Below are 17,237 nucleotides of genomic sequence, written 5' to 3'. Positions count from 1 at the left end.
CAGCAAGAACTTCTCTTATTTGCTTTTACGTATTTTTATGAATATGGATATGATCATTAGTGTTAAAAACTGATAACCACATAGCTAAATTTAACCCACAGAATTAATGTTACATTTTTGATTTCCATCTCTGCACCTCTTCAGTTTGCTCCGTCGTAAGTTGAGCTCCTCGGTTTGTCCTGACCCGGCATCACCTCTCTGTCAGCCCAATGTCAAATGAAATGCAAATCACACATGCTGACTGCGCGGTGCTAATCCTGCCATATCCAAGCTACTTTCCCATTCACCCATTCATTTATTTCACCCCTCAGATTACGCTGCTGCTGAAAGCATAGGAGATGAACAAAAAGTCCACTCGAATGTGCTGTAACTGTGACTACAGCAGCAATGTGCCGCATCACCACTGCCAGCATTACGCAACTCTATAAACACAAACATCAGCCGGTGATTATGAATGGCCTCAGCGTGTAGAGCCAGGTCGCTAAAAACAAGAGATACATGATATTTATGGTGCAAAACGTGTATTTAAATGCTTAGTTTAATCAGTTGAGTCTGGAAAGTGAGTCTGTTCAGTGGTGGACCGGCGCCAGGGGGCATCGCCTCGCTTCGGGGTGAAATGTGTGCAGACTCACATCAACAGCAGATTTTAGCTGCTGACGCCTTGAAGGACGAAAAACCGGCAGCAGAACAACTGTAATCCAAACTATCACTGCGTGTATGAAATGTACGGGGAAAAAACAAACAAATAAAAGAGATTAAAATCAAACCATCAGTAGCTATGGGGGTGTGACATTAGTAAATGTAACGGGAATGTATGGAGAAAAATAGCTGTCAAAAAACATGAAAATGTATGCACAAGCCAACGGGTTTTTCTTTATAATTTCCTTCACAAACAAAACATACAATCCATATTATATATTTGATTTGACATATTTGAAGTTTTTTTTCTGTACACATTTACTTGTACATACACTTTTTTTGACAGGAACATCCTCCATAGAGGTGCGATTGTGTTTATAGTCAAATGATTGTTGCTTGAATGTCAAACGCGATAAATTTCAGGGACATTTTTAAGGTTTTATAAGAGAGCTAACTGAATTTCACCCTATACAAACAAAAAGCAAAATCTAAATTAGACCAAAACTGATCACACTGTAAAAATGACACAAAACATGTCTGAGAGGCTATAATATTTGATAATAATAATAATAATAATAATAATAATAGTTTTGGGTCAATTTGGACACCCATTTCAACTCCTATTTTACGCTCAACAGGTTTGTATCCATGTAATAAACCACTGCATACCAGTTAAGTAAATATTTTCAAGAACTATAACGATTAAAATTCATAAAAATATGCTAACTGTAAGCGTAATTTATTACATATTTCTCAATTTAAGAATTTATAAATCCCATACATAAACTATTTCTACTGTTTGTGTTTCAGATCCCTGTTTGGGCTAGTAGATTTATAAAAATATGTTTATTTTCAAAGTCTAGATTACTGACTTCTTTACAGTAAACTGGAGGTGGATTGTAAATAAATATTTTAAATCACTGGATTTCAAAGTGGGTGCAAAACGTTTGCACGAAGTGGCTCGTAGCCGATATAAAACATCATTTCCCACATCTAAAAATTGAAGAAGTGAAACTAGAAAAGTATGAAAAGGCGAAATAAGGAACGACTAATAATAAATAACAGTATTCCTAAATGTTTAATACGAAACATTTGAGCTGTTTTAGTTTTACCAGCTCCTGTTAACTTTTAACATTTTTAACACAAAAACACAGTGGGGCAACTGGTGGACTTCTCTAGTACCTGTACCACTGGGTTTAGATCACTTTTGGGGGAAACCCTGTATTATATAAGCTAATTACAAATGGTGCTAATGTCCGTTAGCTTAGAAATGGGGTTGACATGTTGGCCTGGCGCTGCTCTTGAGGCGACTGGCAGCAAGTGTCTTGAATGAGTCCGCTGGCGTCTTAACGGCTTGGTTTGGTTTCCGTCCCTGGTCTAGTAAAAATAGGCTGATGAGGCTCACTAATGTGGCAAACAAGATAACTGGAGTGAAGAAAGCCCAGCTCCAACAAATATACGCCCAGCGTGTGAGAGCTAAACTGATTTTTAACATCCAGTCTAGAGAGTTCGTTTTCTTCCATCTGATCACCACTTTAGGATGACTAAGATAGAAATCAGCGAATTAGGGGTTTCTTTCATTTCTACAGCCATTGTTGAGCTTTATCTCCCTGGCTTCAACTGTATCCAGACCACGTTCTAGATTTTCTGAAATGTATATTTTATATTCTTAGTATCTATAAGTGCACTAACAAAATAAATGTGATTTATACGTTTGTGTATTTTGATGACTACTGCAAACTAATTTCCCTCTGGGGAATTAATAAAACTGTAAAATACCAGCAGCTAGCTGACGGAAAATTACAAAAAAATAAATTTTCATAATTTTTATTAATCTACAAACCTCACAAAGATTTTCCTCCCTCACAGAATCTCCATCTTATTTAACTAAAACATATATTATTCACATTTTTAATCCATGTTTTTGGAGAAAATAGATTGTACTTACATTAACAATACATATACATGGAGAAGAACAGAATTTTAACATATAAATATGGCAAAATACCAGCAGCTGTGGTTGAAAGAATTTTAATGTATAAACACGGATTTTACCAGAATGGATTTCACCAGAACAGTAACATTCTGGCATCCGCAGCTGCTGGTATTTTACCGTAAATTAGATACTTTTTTTTACAGTGTATGCTCAGCATTAAAAGCTTCAGATTGTTTTCAAATTCTACTTAAAAATTCATTAAACCCTGTGGAGCTTCATTAGACGGCTGCTCACTCTAAGGTGAAAACTTTAAGTCCCATTTTGCTTTGAATCATTTTAGTTGAGGGAGCAATTAAACTAAAACAGCACCCGTCTCAAAACCTGTTCAGATCCATGTGTTAAGACCTGGCAGAGGGCCTAAACTGGTGGTGAAGTGGAGATATAGAGGAGGGAGGAGGCACTGACCTCTATTCTTAAAGCCAGGGGTCTGTGGTACATGGGGAGTCCCGTGGCTCCCCTGCTCTGGGCCGGGCCCCGAACCTGGCTCTGGGGCTCCACGCCTCGCTCCTGTCCTAGACGCCACTCCAGCTCATCCCTCTGAACGGACTGTGAGTGACATGGGAAGGGAGGATAAAGGGGTGGTGGCCGTGGTAAAGGGGTAGAAAGGTGGGCAACGGGTACAAGGGATGGCCGTGGTCGTGATGAGAGGTGGGGGGGACATGTGTGAAGTGGATTGTGGACAAAACAGACAAAAGACACCAAATAGGGTAAGGGACCAAGGAAAGAAAGCAAGCAGGAGGGGGAAATTAAAATAAAAATAAATAAAATGATAAAGAATATAAGCAGGAGAGGGGACGCAAATTAAAAAAAAAAAATCAACTAACGGACTAAACGGTGTGGAAAATGGTCAGACTAGAGTACGAAGAAAAGCGCAAAAAGGAAAACCAACTTAAAGATTACGCCGTATGAGAGAGATGAGAAGAGAACGAGAATGAGGATGAACAAAATCATGGGCTGAAACATCTGATGGGAACACAAAGAGGAACAAAGAGAGGGAACCGGGGGGAAAAGAATGCAAAACACTTGTTATGAAGCGCATGCAATGGGGGATACATGAGTCCAAACCAACAGCTGAGAAATACCACGGAAAATTGCAGAGCGAGAGCTAGCACGCTAATGGTTTTTCCAACACATGTCAGCGCACAGTCATGTGTGCCATAGAAGCAAAAGTCTAAGGAAAGCGTCTAGAAGTCTGTATGAAGCAAATTATATCAAGAGAATGTAGCATTGAAAAATTCATAGGGGTTTTAGCAGAAACAAGTTACAAGCTATAGAACCTCTTAACGTATTAACTGTGCTAGCATGTGCTAATGATTACGAGCTAACAATAAAGTTAAAGCTTCCCAAGACAAAAAGCATTGATCAATGGAAAGAAATACTAAAAGTATAAAATATATATGAATTCCTAATCAATTTTATTGTAAAATTACATACCTTGAGACTGTAGTAGGCATGTGCTAATGGTTACCAGCTAACTAGCTTAGTTTGCTAAGACAAAAAAGCATGGAACAAAGGAAAAAAATAAATAAATATATAAATATAAATTCCTAATGATTCCTCTTTTTTAAAGTTGTAAGCAGGAATTCATTAGTTGCATGCCTTGAAACTGTGCTAAAATGTACTAACGGTTGCAAGCTAAAAAAGTTAGCAAAAAAAAAAAAACATTCACCAAAGGAATAAATACTCATAATGTTCCTCTAAAAAAATCCCTTGAAATTTTAATTTGAAAAAGGAAAGCTGCACTTTTTGAAGCTTGAACATTAATAATTATCATCTGGCTATAAAGTTTTCCAAGACAAACACAACATATTCAGTGCTCAAAAATCAGCAAATTAGCTTGATTTTTTTATCTTAGGATTTGTTTCAAATACTGGCAGATTAAGTGAAGGTTTTATGACAAAAACAACAAATAGGATTCAAACAGAAGAGGGTGTAGCTGCTATTCCAAATAGAAATATTTTTTAGGGTAGTTATAGTAGAGGAAGTTATTTTGCATTTGAATCTGGTTGTTTTAACTGAAATGTTTAAGCCTCCGTTTAAACTTAAAAGTTTTTTATATCACACAGCAGGAAACATCAGTACAGATATTGCACTTAAATTTCTGAGCATCTATTCCAAAAAGTAAAAAAAAAAAAAGTACTCTACAAATTTTCATCATATTTACTTTGATACGAAGTCGCAAAAAAGTTAAAGTTATGAAAAGTAGGTTACTCTGCTTTTAAATATTCTTGTTAAACTTTTAAGATGTGTAAACAAGCTAATGATATTTGCCTTAGTTGAAGCAAAGCTGGAAGAAATGGAGAAGACTCAGTTTAATTTATTCCAGTGAAGTTCAAATCCAGTTTGAGTTGGATTCGTGTAATCAAACAGCAAACATCAACAGATCTTTATGAGTGAGTGAGAAAGAGCCACAAACAGCCAAGGCTAATAAATCAAACCTGCTCTTTAATGGGAGAATGTGTACATTTCTGTCTGTGCTGCAGTCTTTAGCTCATTTATTGTAGGTAGAATTAAATAAAAACTCGTGAACTTGGAAGATGTTGAACACTTAAGCTCTATTCGTACTATTACCATAACTACAAGGTTTTTGCAGTAATCCACAAGGGATAAGATTAATTATTTACTCAAAATATTTGCACCTTTTAACTTTCATCCCTGATTGCATGACATACAATTCATTTGAAAGTGAAATCCCAGATTTTAAGTCCAACTGAAGACTTTGGAGTTTTTTTCATGGTTAAAATAAGTTGTACCATTTCTTTATTCAGCTAAAAGGTCATATTAACTACTATAGAGTTTATATTTACTATTACAAACAGTGAAAGACTCTTTTGTTGTGTAATAAAAAGGAATCCAGCGTACATTGTTTTCTAAAAGAGGTTATGGCTAAATTCTACAATCAAATTAAAAATTACAAACTAATTTTCTGCTGGAAGCTGAACCTTGCACACATACGTCAGATTTTAGGTCTCAACAATTTGTTAACTTAAAATCATCTTATAATCTTTAAATAAGTCAAACATAATTTTGCCGGAGAAAAACTTCATCAGTAAGCTATTCACGTTTTTTTCAACGTGAATTCTCAAAACTCCAAACCACGTATTGGCACGTTGGAAGCAAAACGAGTGACAGCTGTTACCGCCTGTTGTCATAGAAACCACGGAATTGCCATAGCAACCATTTTGTTTTTCACTTCTTAAAGCCAAGTGCAATAGTCTCACCAGTGTGTTTGTTCAGAAATCAGATAGCACGATTATGAAGTAAATTGGTCTGTTGTTCCGCCATCTTTCATTGTAACGGCTTTTTAACGTAGTTTTTGGAGATTGGCCACGTTAATCAAATATCCCCAGTCAACTACGTGTGTAACCATACAAAAAAAAATCATGGATCTGTATGCATTTGTATTTAAAGTAAATTTAAAAAATAATAATTTTTAAATATTTTTTTTTCTTTTTACTTTTGTCGGCAGTATGCAAAGAACCTTTCTTCAATTTCTGAATTAACTTTATTTTAATATGTTCTGAAATCTAAAAACGTTTAACTGACTAGATATGGTTGGATTTCTTTCAATGAATAAAGAAGTATACACAGGCGGAGCAAATGTCTGGATTGATCAAATATACAACAATGTAACCACTTGAAAATGGTCAACATTAATGCTTTCTAATTTTTAAATAAGACCCTATCCATATTTTTAAAAGTTTGATCACACTTTAATCGGCAGTATGAACAACCACGCAAAAAAAAAAAAAAAACTATTTCAGCAAAAACTTGGAACTGAGTATGAAGACCTGCTGTGTGAATGTAGCCTAAGTCACAGATTTGAGTCACTAACAATGAATAAAACATGGTACACATGTTTTTTTTTGTTCATAATGTAACAAGTTTATGCTAACGCTACCTTGAGTTAGACATTATTATTGAATCTTCATTCGGTTGAGAACTTGACCCTGAATCTAGGAGTAGATCTGGAACATTTTCCTGGAATTTGTTTTGTTTTAGGTCATAAATATAAAATTAAATCTGCAGTTAAATGTTTTTCAGGGAAAATACATTATAAAGAGTATTATTGTTCCTTTGGTGACTGTTGAAATGTATTTTTTTTTTTACAAGCATCAGGACTAAGTACTGGCGATTAAAGCAGCGGTTAGCTGTGTAAACCACCCAGCTTCTCCCAGACTAACCAGTAAATCCTACAGGTAGAGAAGCAAAGCAGGAACAAGTCATTAGACAAAATGAGCGTTCAGAAAGTTTTAAAACTTTCTCTACAAAGAAGACGGGGTTCTCCTAGAGGTATTATTATTTCTAACAGGGTCTGATTGATTTGAAAAAAACACAAGATGTTTGCTTGATCATGCAGCAGAGAGATAATGAAGCTGCTTTGGAGAAGTAAACCGTAGCGACATGTTTGCTTACACTGAGCCGCAGTAAAACATGGACAGAAAGCAGGATGCCAGGCAACAAGGTTCTTCCACAGGCCACTCATACAGCACCATGCAACTAATGTCACTAAACATGTTATTTTTTCCTCACGTTTTACAGTCTGTCTCTAAAAACACAATAGCGTTACCACTTCCCTCCTGTAGGTCTAAGTTTGTGACATGACATATTGTAAAAACACAAAAGCCAAACCATTTATGCAGCAAAAAAATGATCATCAGAATAGGGGTGGGCAATGTGGATAATTTTTTATAGCATTATTGTGATAACAATAAAAATTATAATAGAAACCGTATGAATTACTTTGCATGACAAAGAATTCATAACCAGCTCTTGAAAAACATTTCTATTTGAAATAAGCTTCTTTTCAAGACCCAACATACTTAAAGAGGTGTGATTTATATCACTAAACTGCAAATGGAGACTTAAATTAATCATATTTTCAAATTTACTGATTTTTATTTATGCTCTTGTGAAAAAATTGTAAAGAAAATAGTAAAAATAATATCTTAGTCAGTTTTTTAACATTAACTGTAATTTATCACCACAATGATAAATCATAAGAAATTTGTCACAATAAATGATAAATGACACAATATTTGCCCACCCCTGCTCTTGTCATTTAGTAAATAGGAATCCAGCGTACATTGTTTCACAACAAGATTTATGGTTAAATTCTACAATCAAACTAAAAATCATAAACTAATTTCTGGTGGAAGCTGTACCTTGCTCAGGCTAATGTACACATCAAACTGTTAGTATTAAACATTAACTCATATATTAAATTAAAAACAAATTTTCTCCTGTTCAAATAAATGAAATAATTTTATTGGACCAAAACTTCATTAATAAGCCTGAGCCTTAGGTATGTTTCCTTCACAGTTATTTAAACAGGAACTGATATTTACTGATGCTCTTATGGACAAACTGTGGAAAAAATTGTATTTTAAACATCAACTGGAATTTATAGTGAGAACGATAAATCAAAAATCTTATGACAAGAAATATATTATCATAAACTATAAACTATTCAATAATTGCCCACTCTTGTCATTCAATAAATAGTAACATACATATGAAACCTTTAGTATTTAAACATAAACCAATGCGGCAAACTAAAAAACAAATCTTTTACTCTTCTAATAAATCAAACTATTATTCTTGACGAAAACTTCATCAATAAATGTAATAGTTTTGAATTTGCTGATATTTCTTGATGCTCTTGTGGAAAAAACAGTAGAAAAAATAGTATTTTAAACATTAACTGAAGTTTATAGTGACAACGATAAATCAAAAATCTCATCATGACAAGGAATTCATCACGATAAACGATACGATAATTGCCCACCCCTAGATCAGAATAATGCAGCAGAAGGTTAAAGATAAATTTTTACCATGCAACAAATAGAGAAGGAGGCCCAGAAAGTTGAGCCAGATGGAAGAAGCTGCTGTGACCCGTTCAGTACTTACTCCATTCACACCAAGCAAACTCCGCTCAGCGCCCCGGGTGACTGGAAGCAGGAAGGCTGTGAGTGCAGGGAGGCGGACAGGCAGGGCTGCTGGCTATGAGGATGTGCATGGAGATGCAGATGTGGATGCAGCGGCAGCAGAAAGCGATGGCAGTGGGACTGAGGAGAAGTGGTGTCTATTGCCAGTGTGGCAGAGCTGGGTGGCTTATCATGGAGACACCTGAGACTGAAGGTCAACAGGGAACTACCACATTTTTGACAACATTCAATTTTTCAGGGTGATTTTTTTTCCCTCCGCAATGAAACATTAAGGTCAGCCTTAATAATAAAAATAAATATCAACACTTCAGCTTTAGTACCACATTACAGTAAGATAACTCTTTTAAATTATTCAGAAATGCTTAAAGCTGCAGTATGTAACGTTTATAAAAGTATTTTTTCACATTTTTTGAAACTATGTTACTATGTTGTGACAGTATAATGAGAGAAAATAAATTAAGCTTTCCCAGAGCTAACAAAAAGCAACCAATCAGAATAAGGAGGCGGGTCTTAGTGCTGTCAATCTTCTCCCTGTCAGCAGAGCCCCATCATGAATGCTAAGGCTACTTAGCATATCCACTGATGGCAGCAGATTAACAGTTTTCCAGTAACACCAGGTCATTTCTCCACCATTAGCTGATTTAGCAGCGTGTATATGAGGTTGATTGACAGTGCTGGGATCCTCCTCCTGGCTCTGATTGGTTGTTTTTGATTGGAGTGGTGCATTTCTTCAGACGGCAATAGTAACTCAGGAAGGAGGTGAAGGTAATCGATCTTTCGATTATCTGTCTCATAAACTGTCACAATATGGTGACAGTTTTAACAAATATGTAAAAAATATATTTTTTCTAAAAGTTACAAACTCCAACTTTAACCAAGGCGAACCAAACAATCCAAAATATAGATAATACTGTATTTTAATCTTTTAATGCTTCTAAGACATTCTAGAGATTTAATTTTAGATTTTTTTAAGGATGTGCAAACACTAACTAGTGCAATACAAAAATTAGCACTGGTTTAGTGGAGAAAAAACAATTGCAAAGTATTTTAGTTGCACTTCTTCTGCAGAGAAGAGTAACGACAAGGTCATCTTTCCAAATAGTGCAGTAGTTGTAAACTGAAATTTTAATTTTCTTGAATCTATCCTATGATGAAGTACTATAGAAACGTCATGAACCCATTTTGTTTAAGGACAGGCTAGAAAATTAATCTGAGAGACTATAGAAGATTGAATTTTGCTCCAACCTGATGGTTTCCCTTTGACGGGCCTGTCTGTGCAGGTTGCTGCACACTGTTGCCACCATCTTTAATTAGAACTGATTTTTTTCCACACACACTGCTGACTCAAGCACTCATCTGGTTGATTTTGGCCTTAAATGCTCCTCTAATGACTGAACACTTGGGAAAGTTTAATGCAGACTCAAATAGATTCCTACATTTAAAATGACTTCACCCATCATTAGCCATATATCTGGGTTGATCTGCTACGAAGGTAAAGACAGGGACCAATCAATTTTGTTTAATGTTGAGATGATCCTTTTAAGACTGGAAATTGAATAAATTAGGGATGTAGCTAATGATTATTTTAGTTATCGATTATACTGTCTATTAACCGATAAATCAAATTAAAATAAACTGGCATATTCTGCAGATTTTCCATTTAGATATTAGAAATACATTAGAAGATGCCAAAAAAAAAAACACATAATTAATTTTCTTATATAAGAAACTGAACATTTTATTGCCTAAAATGCAATAACGTAGCATCCCTTTAGTGTACTCTTAATCATTTGTAGCAAAAGATGCTTCTGCATTTAAAATACTTCTAACATCACATGAAAAGCTCAGTGTTTTGTGCTTCACTTATAATTTGTTGATTATTTTTTATCAAACTATTAATAACTGGACAGGAAAAGGTGGTAAATAGAAGAGTTTTTGGTGTTTTTTTTTCACATATTTTGAACTTGGTGAAGCGAAAATGCCGCTTGACGAGTTCTGGGTAGAACAGATAGAGACGGGTTGGTTTTATCTTTAATGGAAAATGTATTTATTTTTGTACAGTTTTAGCTTATTTACTCATCTGAATATGTTCTTCTTTCTGCAAATTACCTTTTTTGGAGTCTATATACTCCAGCTAATGATTAATTGATTACTAAATTAGGTGATGATTAATAATCAATTAATCATGAGTAATTTGATTAATCGTTTCAGCTCTAGTATAAATGTAAGAGCGTAAGAGGACTTTGCTTGAGCCGGTCATTAGAAATGTTTTTCCTTTTATGTTTTTACAAGGAACTAAGGCAGCAGAAGAAATGAAAATTAAAGCAAAAATGTCACCTTGATTGAACAGAACCGCAGTAAAGTGTCGTGGACTAACCTGGAAGTCCGTGACCAGGTCTCTTCCGAAGGTGCCGATGGGAGAGTCGCGGGACATGGACGTAACCGTAGACAGGAAGCTGCTGGACTCTGTGAGGTTCGGCATTGGAGACAGATCGTCGGTCCGCTCTCTCAGCCCGTCCCCTACGTGGTCCAGCTTCTCCATGAAGATGTGCAGTTCCGTACGGAAAGCCTTCATGCGAGTGTTGATGGTGTCCAGAACTTGAGTGTCTGGTTTGGATCCGCCTTCCAGGCTCTCCCCTGTGGTCACCAGCAGCCTGCCTTCGAAGATCAGACTGTCTGTGTCTGTGATCAGACGATCGACGGTCTTCCCCAGCCGGTCCGCCTCTCTTTTCACGTTGGCGAATGACTCCCGCTCCTCTCTTCTGCGATTGGCGAGCTCAATGGCGCTCAGGTCGCTGCCATCCGAGGGTTTGATGCTTCCCAGCCCTGAGGTGGTTCCCGTTTTCTCAAACAGGTCTTCGGAGTCACTCTCTCCGCCAACTGGACCCTCCCGTTTTGGCTGTAGGAGAAGAAGTCGGCCCGTTTCCTCCTCTTCGGCAGCCTCTCGCCGGCCGGCATCGCTCTCCGCGTCGCTGTCTCGAGGGCTCCCGGTGCGAAGGCCGAGGTGCGCGGCCAGGTCGCAGCGCTGGACGTTGGACATGAGGACTCGGTTCTCGTACTGGAGCTTCATCACTTTCCCGCTCAGCTCGTTGATCTGCATCCGCGCCGATTTAAGCTCCTCCATCATCATCCCGCAGCTGGAGCCGTTACCGCCGGCCCCGTTCCCAGATTTAAACAATCCCGCCTCGCCGCCTTCGTCAGCGGTGAGTCCGGAGGCACTGCTGGGGCCAAACTTGAAACGATTGAGTTCAGACGTCAGCTGCCTGTTGTGGTCCTCAATCTCAGAGATGGATCGGCGCAGAAGTTCAGCTTCCTCTTCAACGAACTGGAGATGTCGCCGCAGCTCACCCGCGGACTCCAACGGGTCTCCGCCGTAAGGAGACGAGGGCATGCTGGCGAAGGGTTCCCGCCCAAAGCAGTCTCTTTCGTATTGACTGCGGATGTCTTCGTTCTCCGCTCGCAGGCTGCGGTTTTCCACCTCCAGCTCCACGATCTTCCTCCCCAGGATGTTGGCTTCCTCCTCCACCAGCTTCAGGCGCAGTCGGAGCTCGGCCTCTCGAGTCGTATGAGGGCCGCCGCCTGCGCACTCCGTCAGGGGAAGGGGGCTGTCAATGTCGCCGTAAACTGATTTGTACTTCTGCAACTCCTGTTCAAGTTCATCCTTCTCACGACCCAGCTTTGCCATTTTCTTCCTCATGAGGCTGGATTCCTCTTTGGCGAACTGGAGCTGGCACCGAAGGTCTGCACTGTCCTCCTGCGAACAAAGACAAGGCAGGTCAAGACTGGAGAATGGCAAAGTTGAGATTTTAATTGGCAGAGTGACATTTTATAGCACAATCAAGTAACTTTAGTTGCTATATATGTCAAACATGACTTAAAAAGAAACATGACTTTGTAATTTAAAGTCTTGAAATTGGGTCTCTGTCTCTTTAAGAAGCTCCTGTTCTTTCTGAATTTCTGCCTTCAGGAAGTCATCACAACATCACTCCTGTATTAAGCCTTTAGCAATGTTTTCACCAACGTTTCACTGAGATGTAGCTCATATAATGAACTCAGCAGATGCGCAGTTCCACCAGGTGTTTGCTAATTGCTGCCGCTAGTCTGAAGGGGCGCTCTGTGAGGCAGAAGCTCAGAGCCTTCTGAAACGGCCACTCCGAATTTTTAGACTTGTTCTTTAGCGCTTTTGATAACTCTCAAAACATTTAGCGCACTTAGCTTCTCCTAAATAACTTTTTCAGATAAATTATAAAGCGCTAATTTTTGTTTTGTAAACTTTCAGCTGAATAAAATTTGACATCTGTCTTGAACTTCTGGTTATCAAGTAGTTTATGTTATGTACATCTATATTCATACTCTTATTTTGAAGTGTATGCAGGAGTTCCATTTCCTGTCTCTTTTTTTCCACCAATAACTTTATTTAAAACAAGAAAGTTACAGGAACAAAGTAAAATGGAAAATGGAGAACAAGATATAAACATAAACATGACATATAAGGGCATTATAGAGCATGTGAATTATAATGTTAAAAATCAATACGTACTCAAGGATTGGAGTCTTTCAAGGGTAAATGAAAGTTAGCGTTTTAGCATTAGCTTTCACTAAAAACCATGTTGATTTTACACTTCAGAATTAGAGAAACTAATATTTGCAATTAGTGGTTGCGGTGTTGAAATAAAGTAACCTTTTCAATAATATTCTAATTTATTAAATGGGTTAGTTTGTGCAAGATGCTGCTACTCTAAAATATGCAATATTTTATCTTTAAAAAATTAGATTTGTGGGGGGTTTTTTACTCCTAGATTTCACATTCAATCATTTTTATATGGCGGACAATGTATACAGCATAAAACAGTTCAAGTAAAAGGGATTTATTCTACCTGACTCGAGGATTTCTTGTCCTTAAAAGCTTCCCTGCTTCCGCGTCGCCTCAGTGCAGTCTAAAAGAGAGAAAATTAAGTTTTTAAAATGTTCTCCTAGATCATTAATGATGCTGCAACTGAAAAAAAATAATTAAAAAGACCAACATTGAGACAAAAACCAATTAAAGAACATGAATGTTTATGATATGATTGGTATTTGATGATCTTTGCTTCAGGAAGAGTCAGAAATAAGATAGAAGAGGGTTAATCTACACAATAGGTTGAAGATTAAAATAACAGAGATGCATACTGGGAATTATCCCACATAAATACAGACTGAAAACATTTCCAGATAAACACGAGTCGGTGTGCTCTGCTGCATGCTTTGCAACACGATGTTGCTTCACACCAACGCGTCCTCTCGCCTTGCATTCTGTGACACTTCCAAAAAACACCAAAGGGGAGGGGAGAAAAGCATCTGCCTGCCCAGCATGGAAATCTGTCCTGCAGCTAATACTGCAGTGCACATCGCATGCAAAGCCGGGATAAAAAACAAAAAAACAAAAAACAAAAACAAGGCAGCCTTCTGCATGCCGGCTTAGCCTCACCAACTATCATTCAGATTTTGTCTTACATCATCATATGACAAACGGGGGAGAAGATGGAGGAGAAGAAGACAGGAAGAAGAAACCCCCAGCTATAAATGGAGCTGCTGCCAGAGACAGATTGCTGCTGGACGGTTATTTAAAGTCTGACGATCAGCAGAGCTTCCTTCTAGGAACCATAACTGCCTATTAAACTGTCATGGAACATCGTTCAGGAATACCTACTACTTACTTATGATTTTTAAAAAAAGTCATTTAAGTGTCAGATTTTCTCAGAAACCTTTTGAATCAGTTTTTAGAATAGTTGGGTTTTTATGTATCATGTCCAGACCACTTTATACCTACAAGGAGGAAATAAAATACACCTTCAAGGCTGCGATCACACTGCAGCCCGAAGTGACCCAATTTCGATTCCTTTATGCGACCTGTATCTGATCTTCTTATGACAGTCTGAACAAGACAGGTTGGATTTTTTTTTTTTGTCGAGTCCGACCCAGGCCACTTGGATATCCGATCGTTTTGAATGTGACCTGAATCCTAACGGCCAGGTCCCGAACGTCGTTGACACTTGATGAACGTAACGACGTTTATCAAGTTTGCGTGACTTTATCAAGTCGTGATAAAGTCCGGCAAGCGGGAAGGAAAGCAACAGTCATGGCGGACTATAATGAGGATTAAGTTGTTACTGTGCTGGCCCCAGTCGGACAACAACTTCAAAATCGTAAGCTATGCTCCACCGTTAGCATCCATGTTTACTTCCACAAACACTCATAGACACGAGCACTTCTTCTTTTAATGGCTGTTGACACGCTCAGTGTTTGTGTGACGTTATTGCGCCCTCTACTGTGCATACCGGACACGTTAGGTCGTTTGCCGTTCACACATACAAGTCGCGTATGTGTGAACGACCACGCCAAAAAACAATCCGATTTGATCAAAAATAGAAATTGGGTCACTTCGGGCTGCAGTGTGAACGAAGCCTCAGTCAAATAGGAAAAATCCAATTTAGATGTAAATAATTAAACGTTCAGAGCCGTGAAAGTTATGTACATTTTTTCAAAGTTACTGAAATTAAGGTTTCACAGAGATTAAGTAGTTTATACAGTTGAATGTTAAATATTTCTTTGAATTAGGTTTTTTAAATTAGCTAAAGGAGCTGATTTAGTTTAATCTCAAAAAGTATATTGAAGGCTGAATAAATAAGATTGAACTAATTTAAGTTCTCCTTAATGCTTTTAAATTAAATTAAATTGTCCTGGTTGATTTTTTAAAATTGTTTTGTATTCATAAAAGTCTTCCCTGACATCTGAAATGGGCCAGAGTGAATCATTCATGGCCAAATGGGTGGAAAACATGAGAAATAAAACCCATTTTAACTGTGACTCACTTCCTGTTTCCTGTAACCAAATATGGACTGAACTCCATTCCGTCATTTTTCCACTGAAAGATTGGTTCTTTTTCTAGAACTTTGTCCATTTTTTTTTGGTTGAGGCGTGGCATGATAAATGAAAACACTGCAAAAACTCAAAATCTGACGTTTTTTCATCTAGTTTCTAGCACAAATATCTTAGTAAACTTGAAATAAAACAAAGCTAACTTACAAGTCACTTTTCAGCAGCTTGTTGTGAGTCAATAATTCCTTAATATTGGTGAAAAAGTTCTAGTTCCACTGACAAATATATTCACTTACAACAAGATATTACATGTTATAAGTGAAACAATTTACCAAAAACTTGACCAAGATTTTGTGTTTTTGCAGTGAATGAATCCCTACCTGTGCAGCTGGAACGATATTTGCTTTTATTTCCATCCATCCATCCATCCATCCATCCATCCATCCATCCATCCATCCATCCATCCATCCATCTCTTTTTGTCTGAATGTCTCCGACCAGCAGAGGACAATCACTCTAAATATGTTGCAAAATGACGACACAACAGTGACTTTAACTTCCGTTGGTACTTAGCATTAATTAACTGCTCTCCACAGTAATTAGCAGAGCCTCACAGACCAGACTGTTTGTGTATGTGTGTGTGCATGTGTTTGCGTGTGTGTGCGTGCATGCGTGTGTGTGTGTGTGTGTGTGTGTGCGTGCGTGCGTATGTGTGCGTGCATGTGTGTGTGTGTGTGTGTGTTTGTGTGTGTGTGTGTGTGTGTGTGCGTGTGTATGTGTGTGTGCGTGCGTGCATGCGTGTGTATGTGTGTGTGCATGTGTTTGTGTGTGTGTGTGTGTGTGTGTGTGTGTGCATGTGTTTGTGTGTGCGTGCGTGCGTGCATGCGTGTGTATGTGTGTGTGCATGTGTTTGTGTGTGTGGGTGTGTGCGTGTGCGTGTCTGTGTTTGCCTCTGCTCAATTAGCTTAAAACACAAATCACTGAAGCCAGAAACGATGCTGCAGATGCGGCTGAAAACAGACGTTCCCACCATGAAAATGAGGAACTCTGTGTTACTCGGACCCGCCTTGAAGCTGGATGACATCACATAATGACATCACCAGAAAAATATTTTAAATATCCCCTCTGTGAAAAACATTTTGGGAGGAGTGGAAGACATTTCAGCTGCATCTGTCCTCATCAGCTTGGCCTATTTATGATTTTCCTCAAAGAAGGAAGTGGCGCCTGTTAGATGGGGATTAAACGGGAGCCAAGGTGTAAGGGGGGAAGTGGGCGGGATTAGAGGGGATTGTGGGTACAAAAGGCGCTGCGACGGCCGTCAGATATAGATAAAGCCCGACTGAGGACTCCGGCTCCACAGAATGAACGAGTCTCAGAGAGATAAGTCGCTCTGAAATGTTTAGAGGCAGATTATATTAGTGAGATCTGCGTGAATGAGCGCTCAATCTGGCCTGTAATCCCTTTGAATAAATTAATTAATACAACACAGCCCTGACTGAACACATTTGGGAGCCAAAAGGCCTCCCCTTTTGTTGCTTGATTTAATTTTTTTGGGCCAATCCAAGGACACACAGTGGAGCTGCCGCTGCATCGGGATGGGTTATTTTTACCGGCAAGATCAATCTCTGGCTTGCAGCACCTGCAGTAGTCTAAATATACTTAATCTGGACGGAGTAAATCCTACAAACACACACAGAAACTCAATTTACAGCTGAAAACGGAGCAAAATTACAACAAAACCATTAAAAACTTTGTTTATTCCAGCAATTCAATTGAAACTCATAGTAAATACCTCGG

General features: G+C 38.2%; 1 protein-coding gene across 6 annotated transcripts in view; it reads right to left on the bottom strand.

Moving 5' to 3' along the window:
• Positions 1-17,237, bottom strand: part of mtcl1 (microtubule crosslinking factor 1) — a 76,240-nt gene that overhangs the window by 35,959 nt on the left and 23,044 nt on the right. For 4 of the 6 annotated variants that reach the window (XM_015049074.1, XM_015049077.1, XM_015049075.1 and 1 more), the window contains exons 4-6: positions 13,461-13,520; positions 10,961-12,337; positions 3,041-3,181 (exon numbers count right to left, since the gene is read on the bottom strand). In XM_015049074.1, the coding sequence (XP_014904560.1) occupies positions 3,041-3,181; positions 10,961-12,337; positions 13,461-13,520 (1,578 nt within the window). The remainder of the gene's footprint in view (positions 1-3,040; positions 3,182-10,960; positions 12,338-13,460; positions 13,521-17,237) is intronic. The other 2 variants (XM_015049078.1, XM_015049079.1) reach the window with 1 other exon arrangement.

The sequence above is a fragment of the Poecilia latipinna genome, unplaced genomic scaffold, assembly GCF_001443285.1.
Source record: "Poecilia latipinna isolate Pla-1442-1.1 unplaced genomic scaffold, P_latipinna-1.0 Scaffold925, whole genome shotgun sequence".
NCBI classification, from domain to species: domain Eukaryota; kingdom Metazoa; phylum Chordata; class Actinopteri; order Cyprinodontiformes; family Poeciliidae; genus Poecilia; species Poecilia latipinna.
This window is presented reverse-complemented; position numbering and strand designations above follow the sequence as displayed.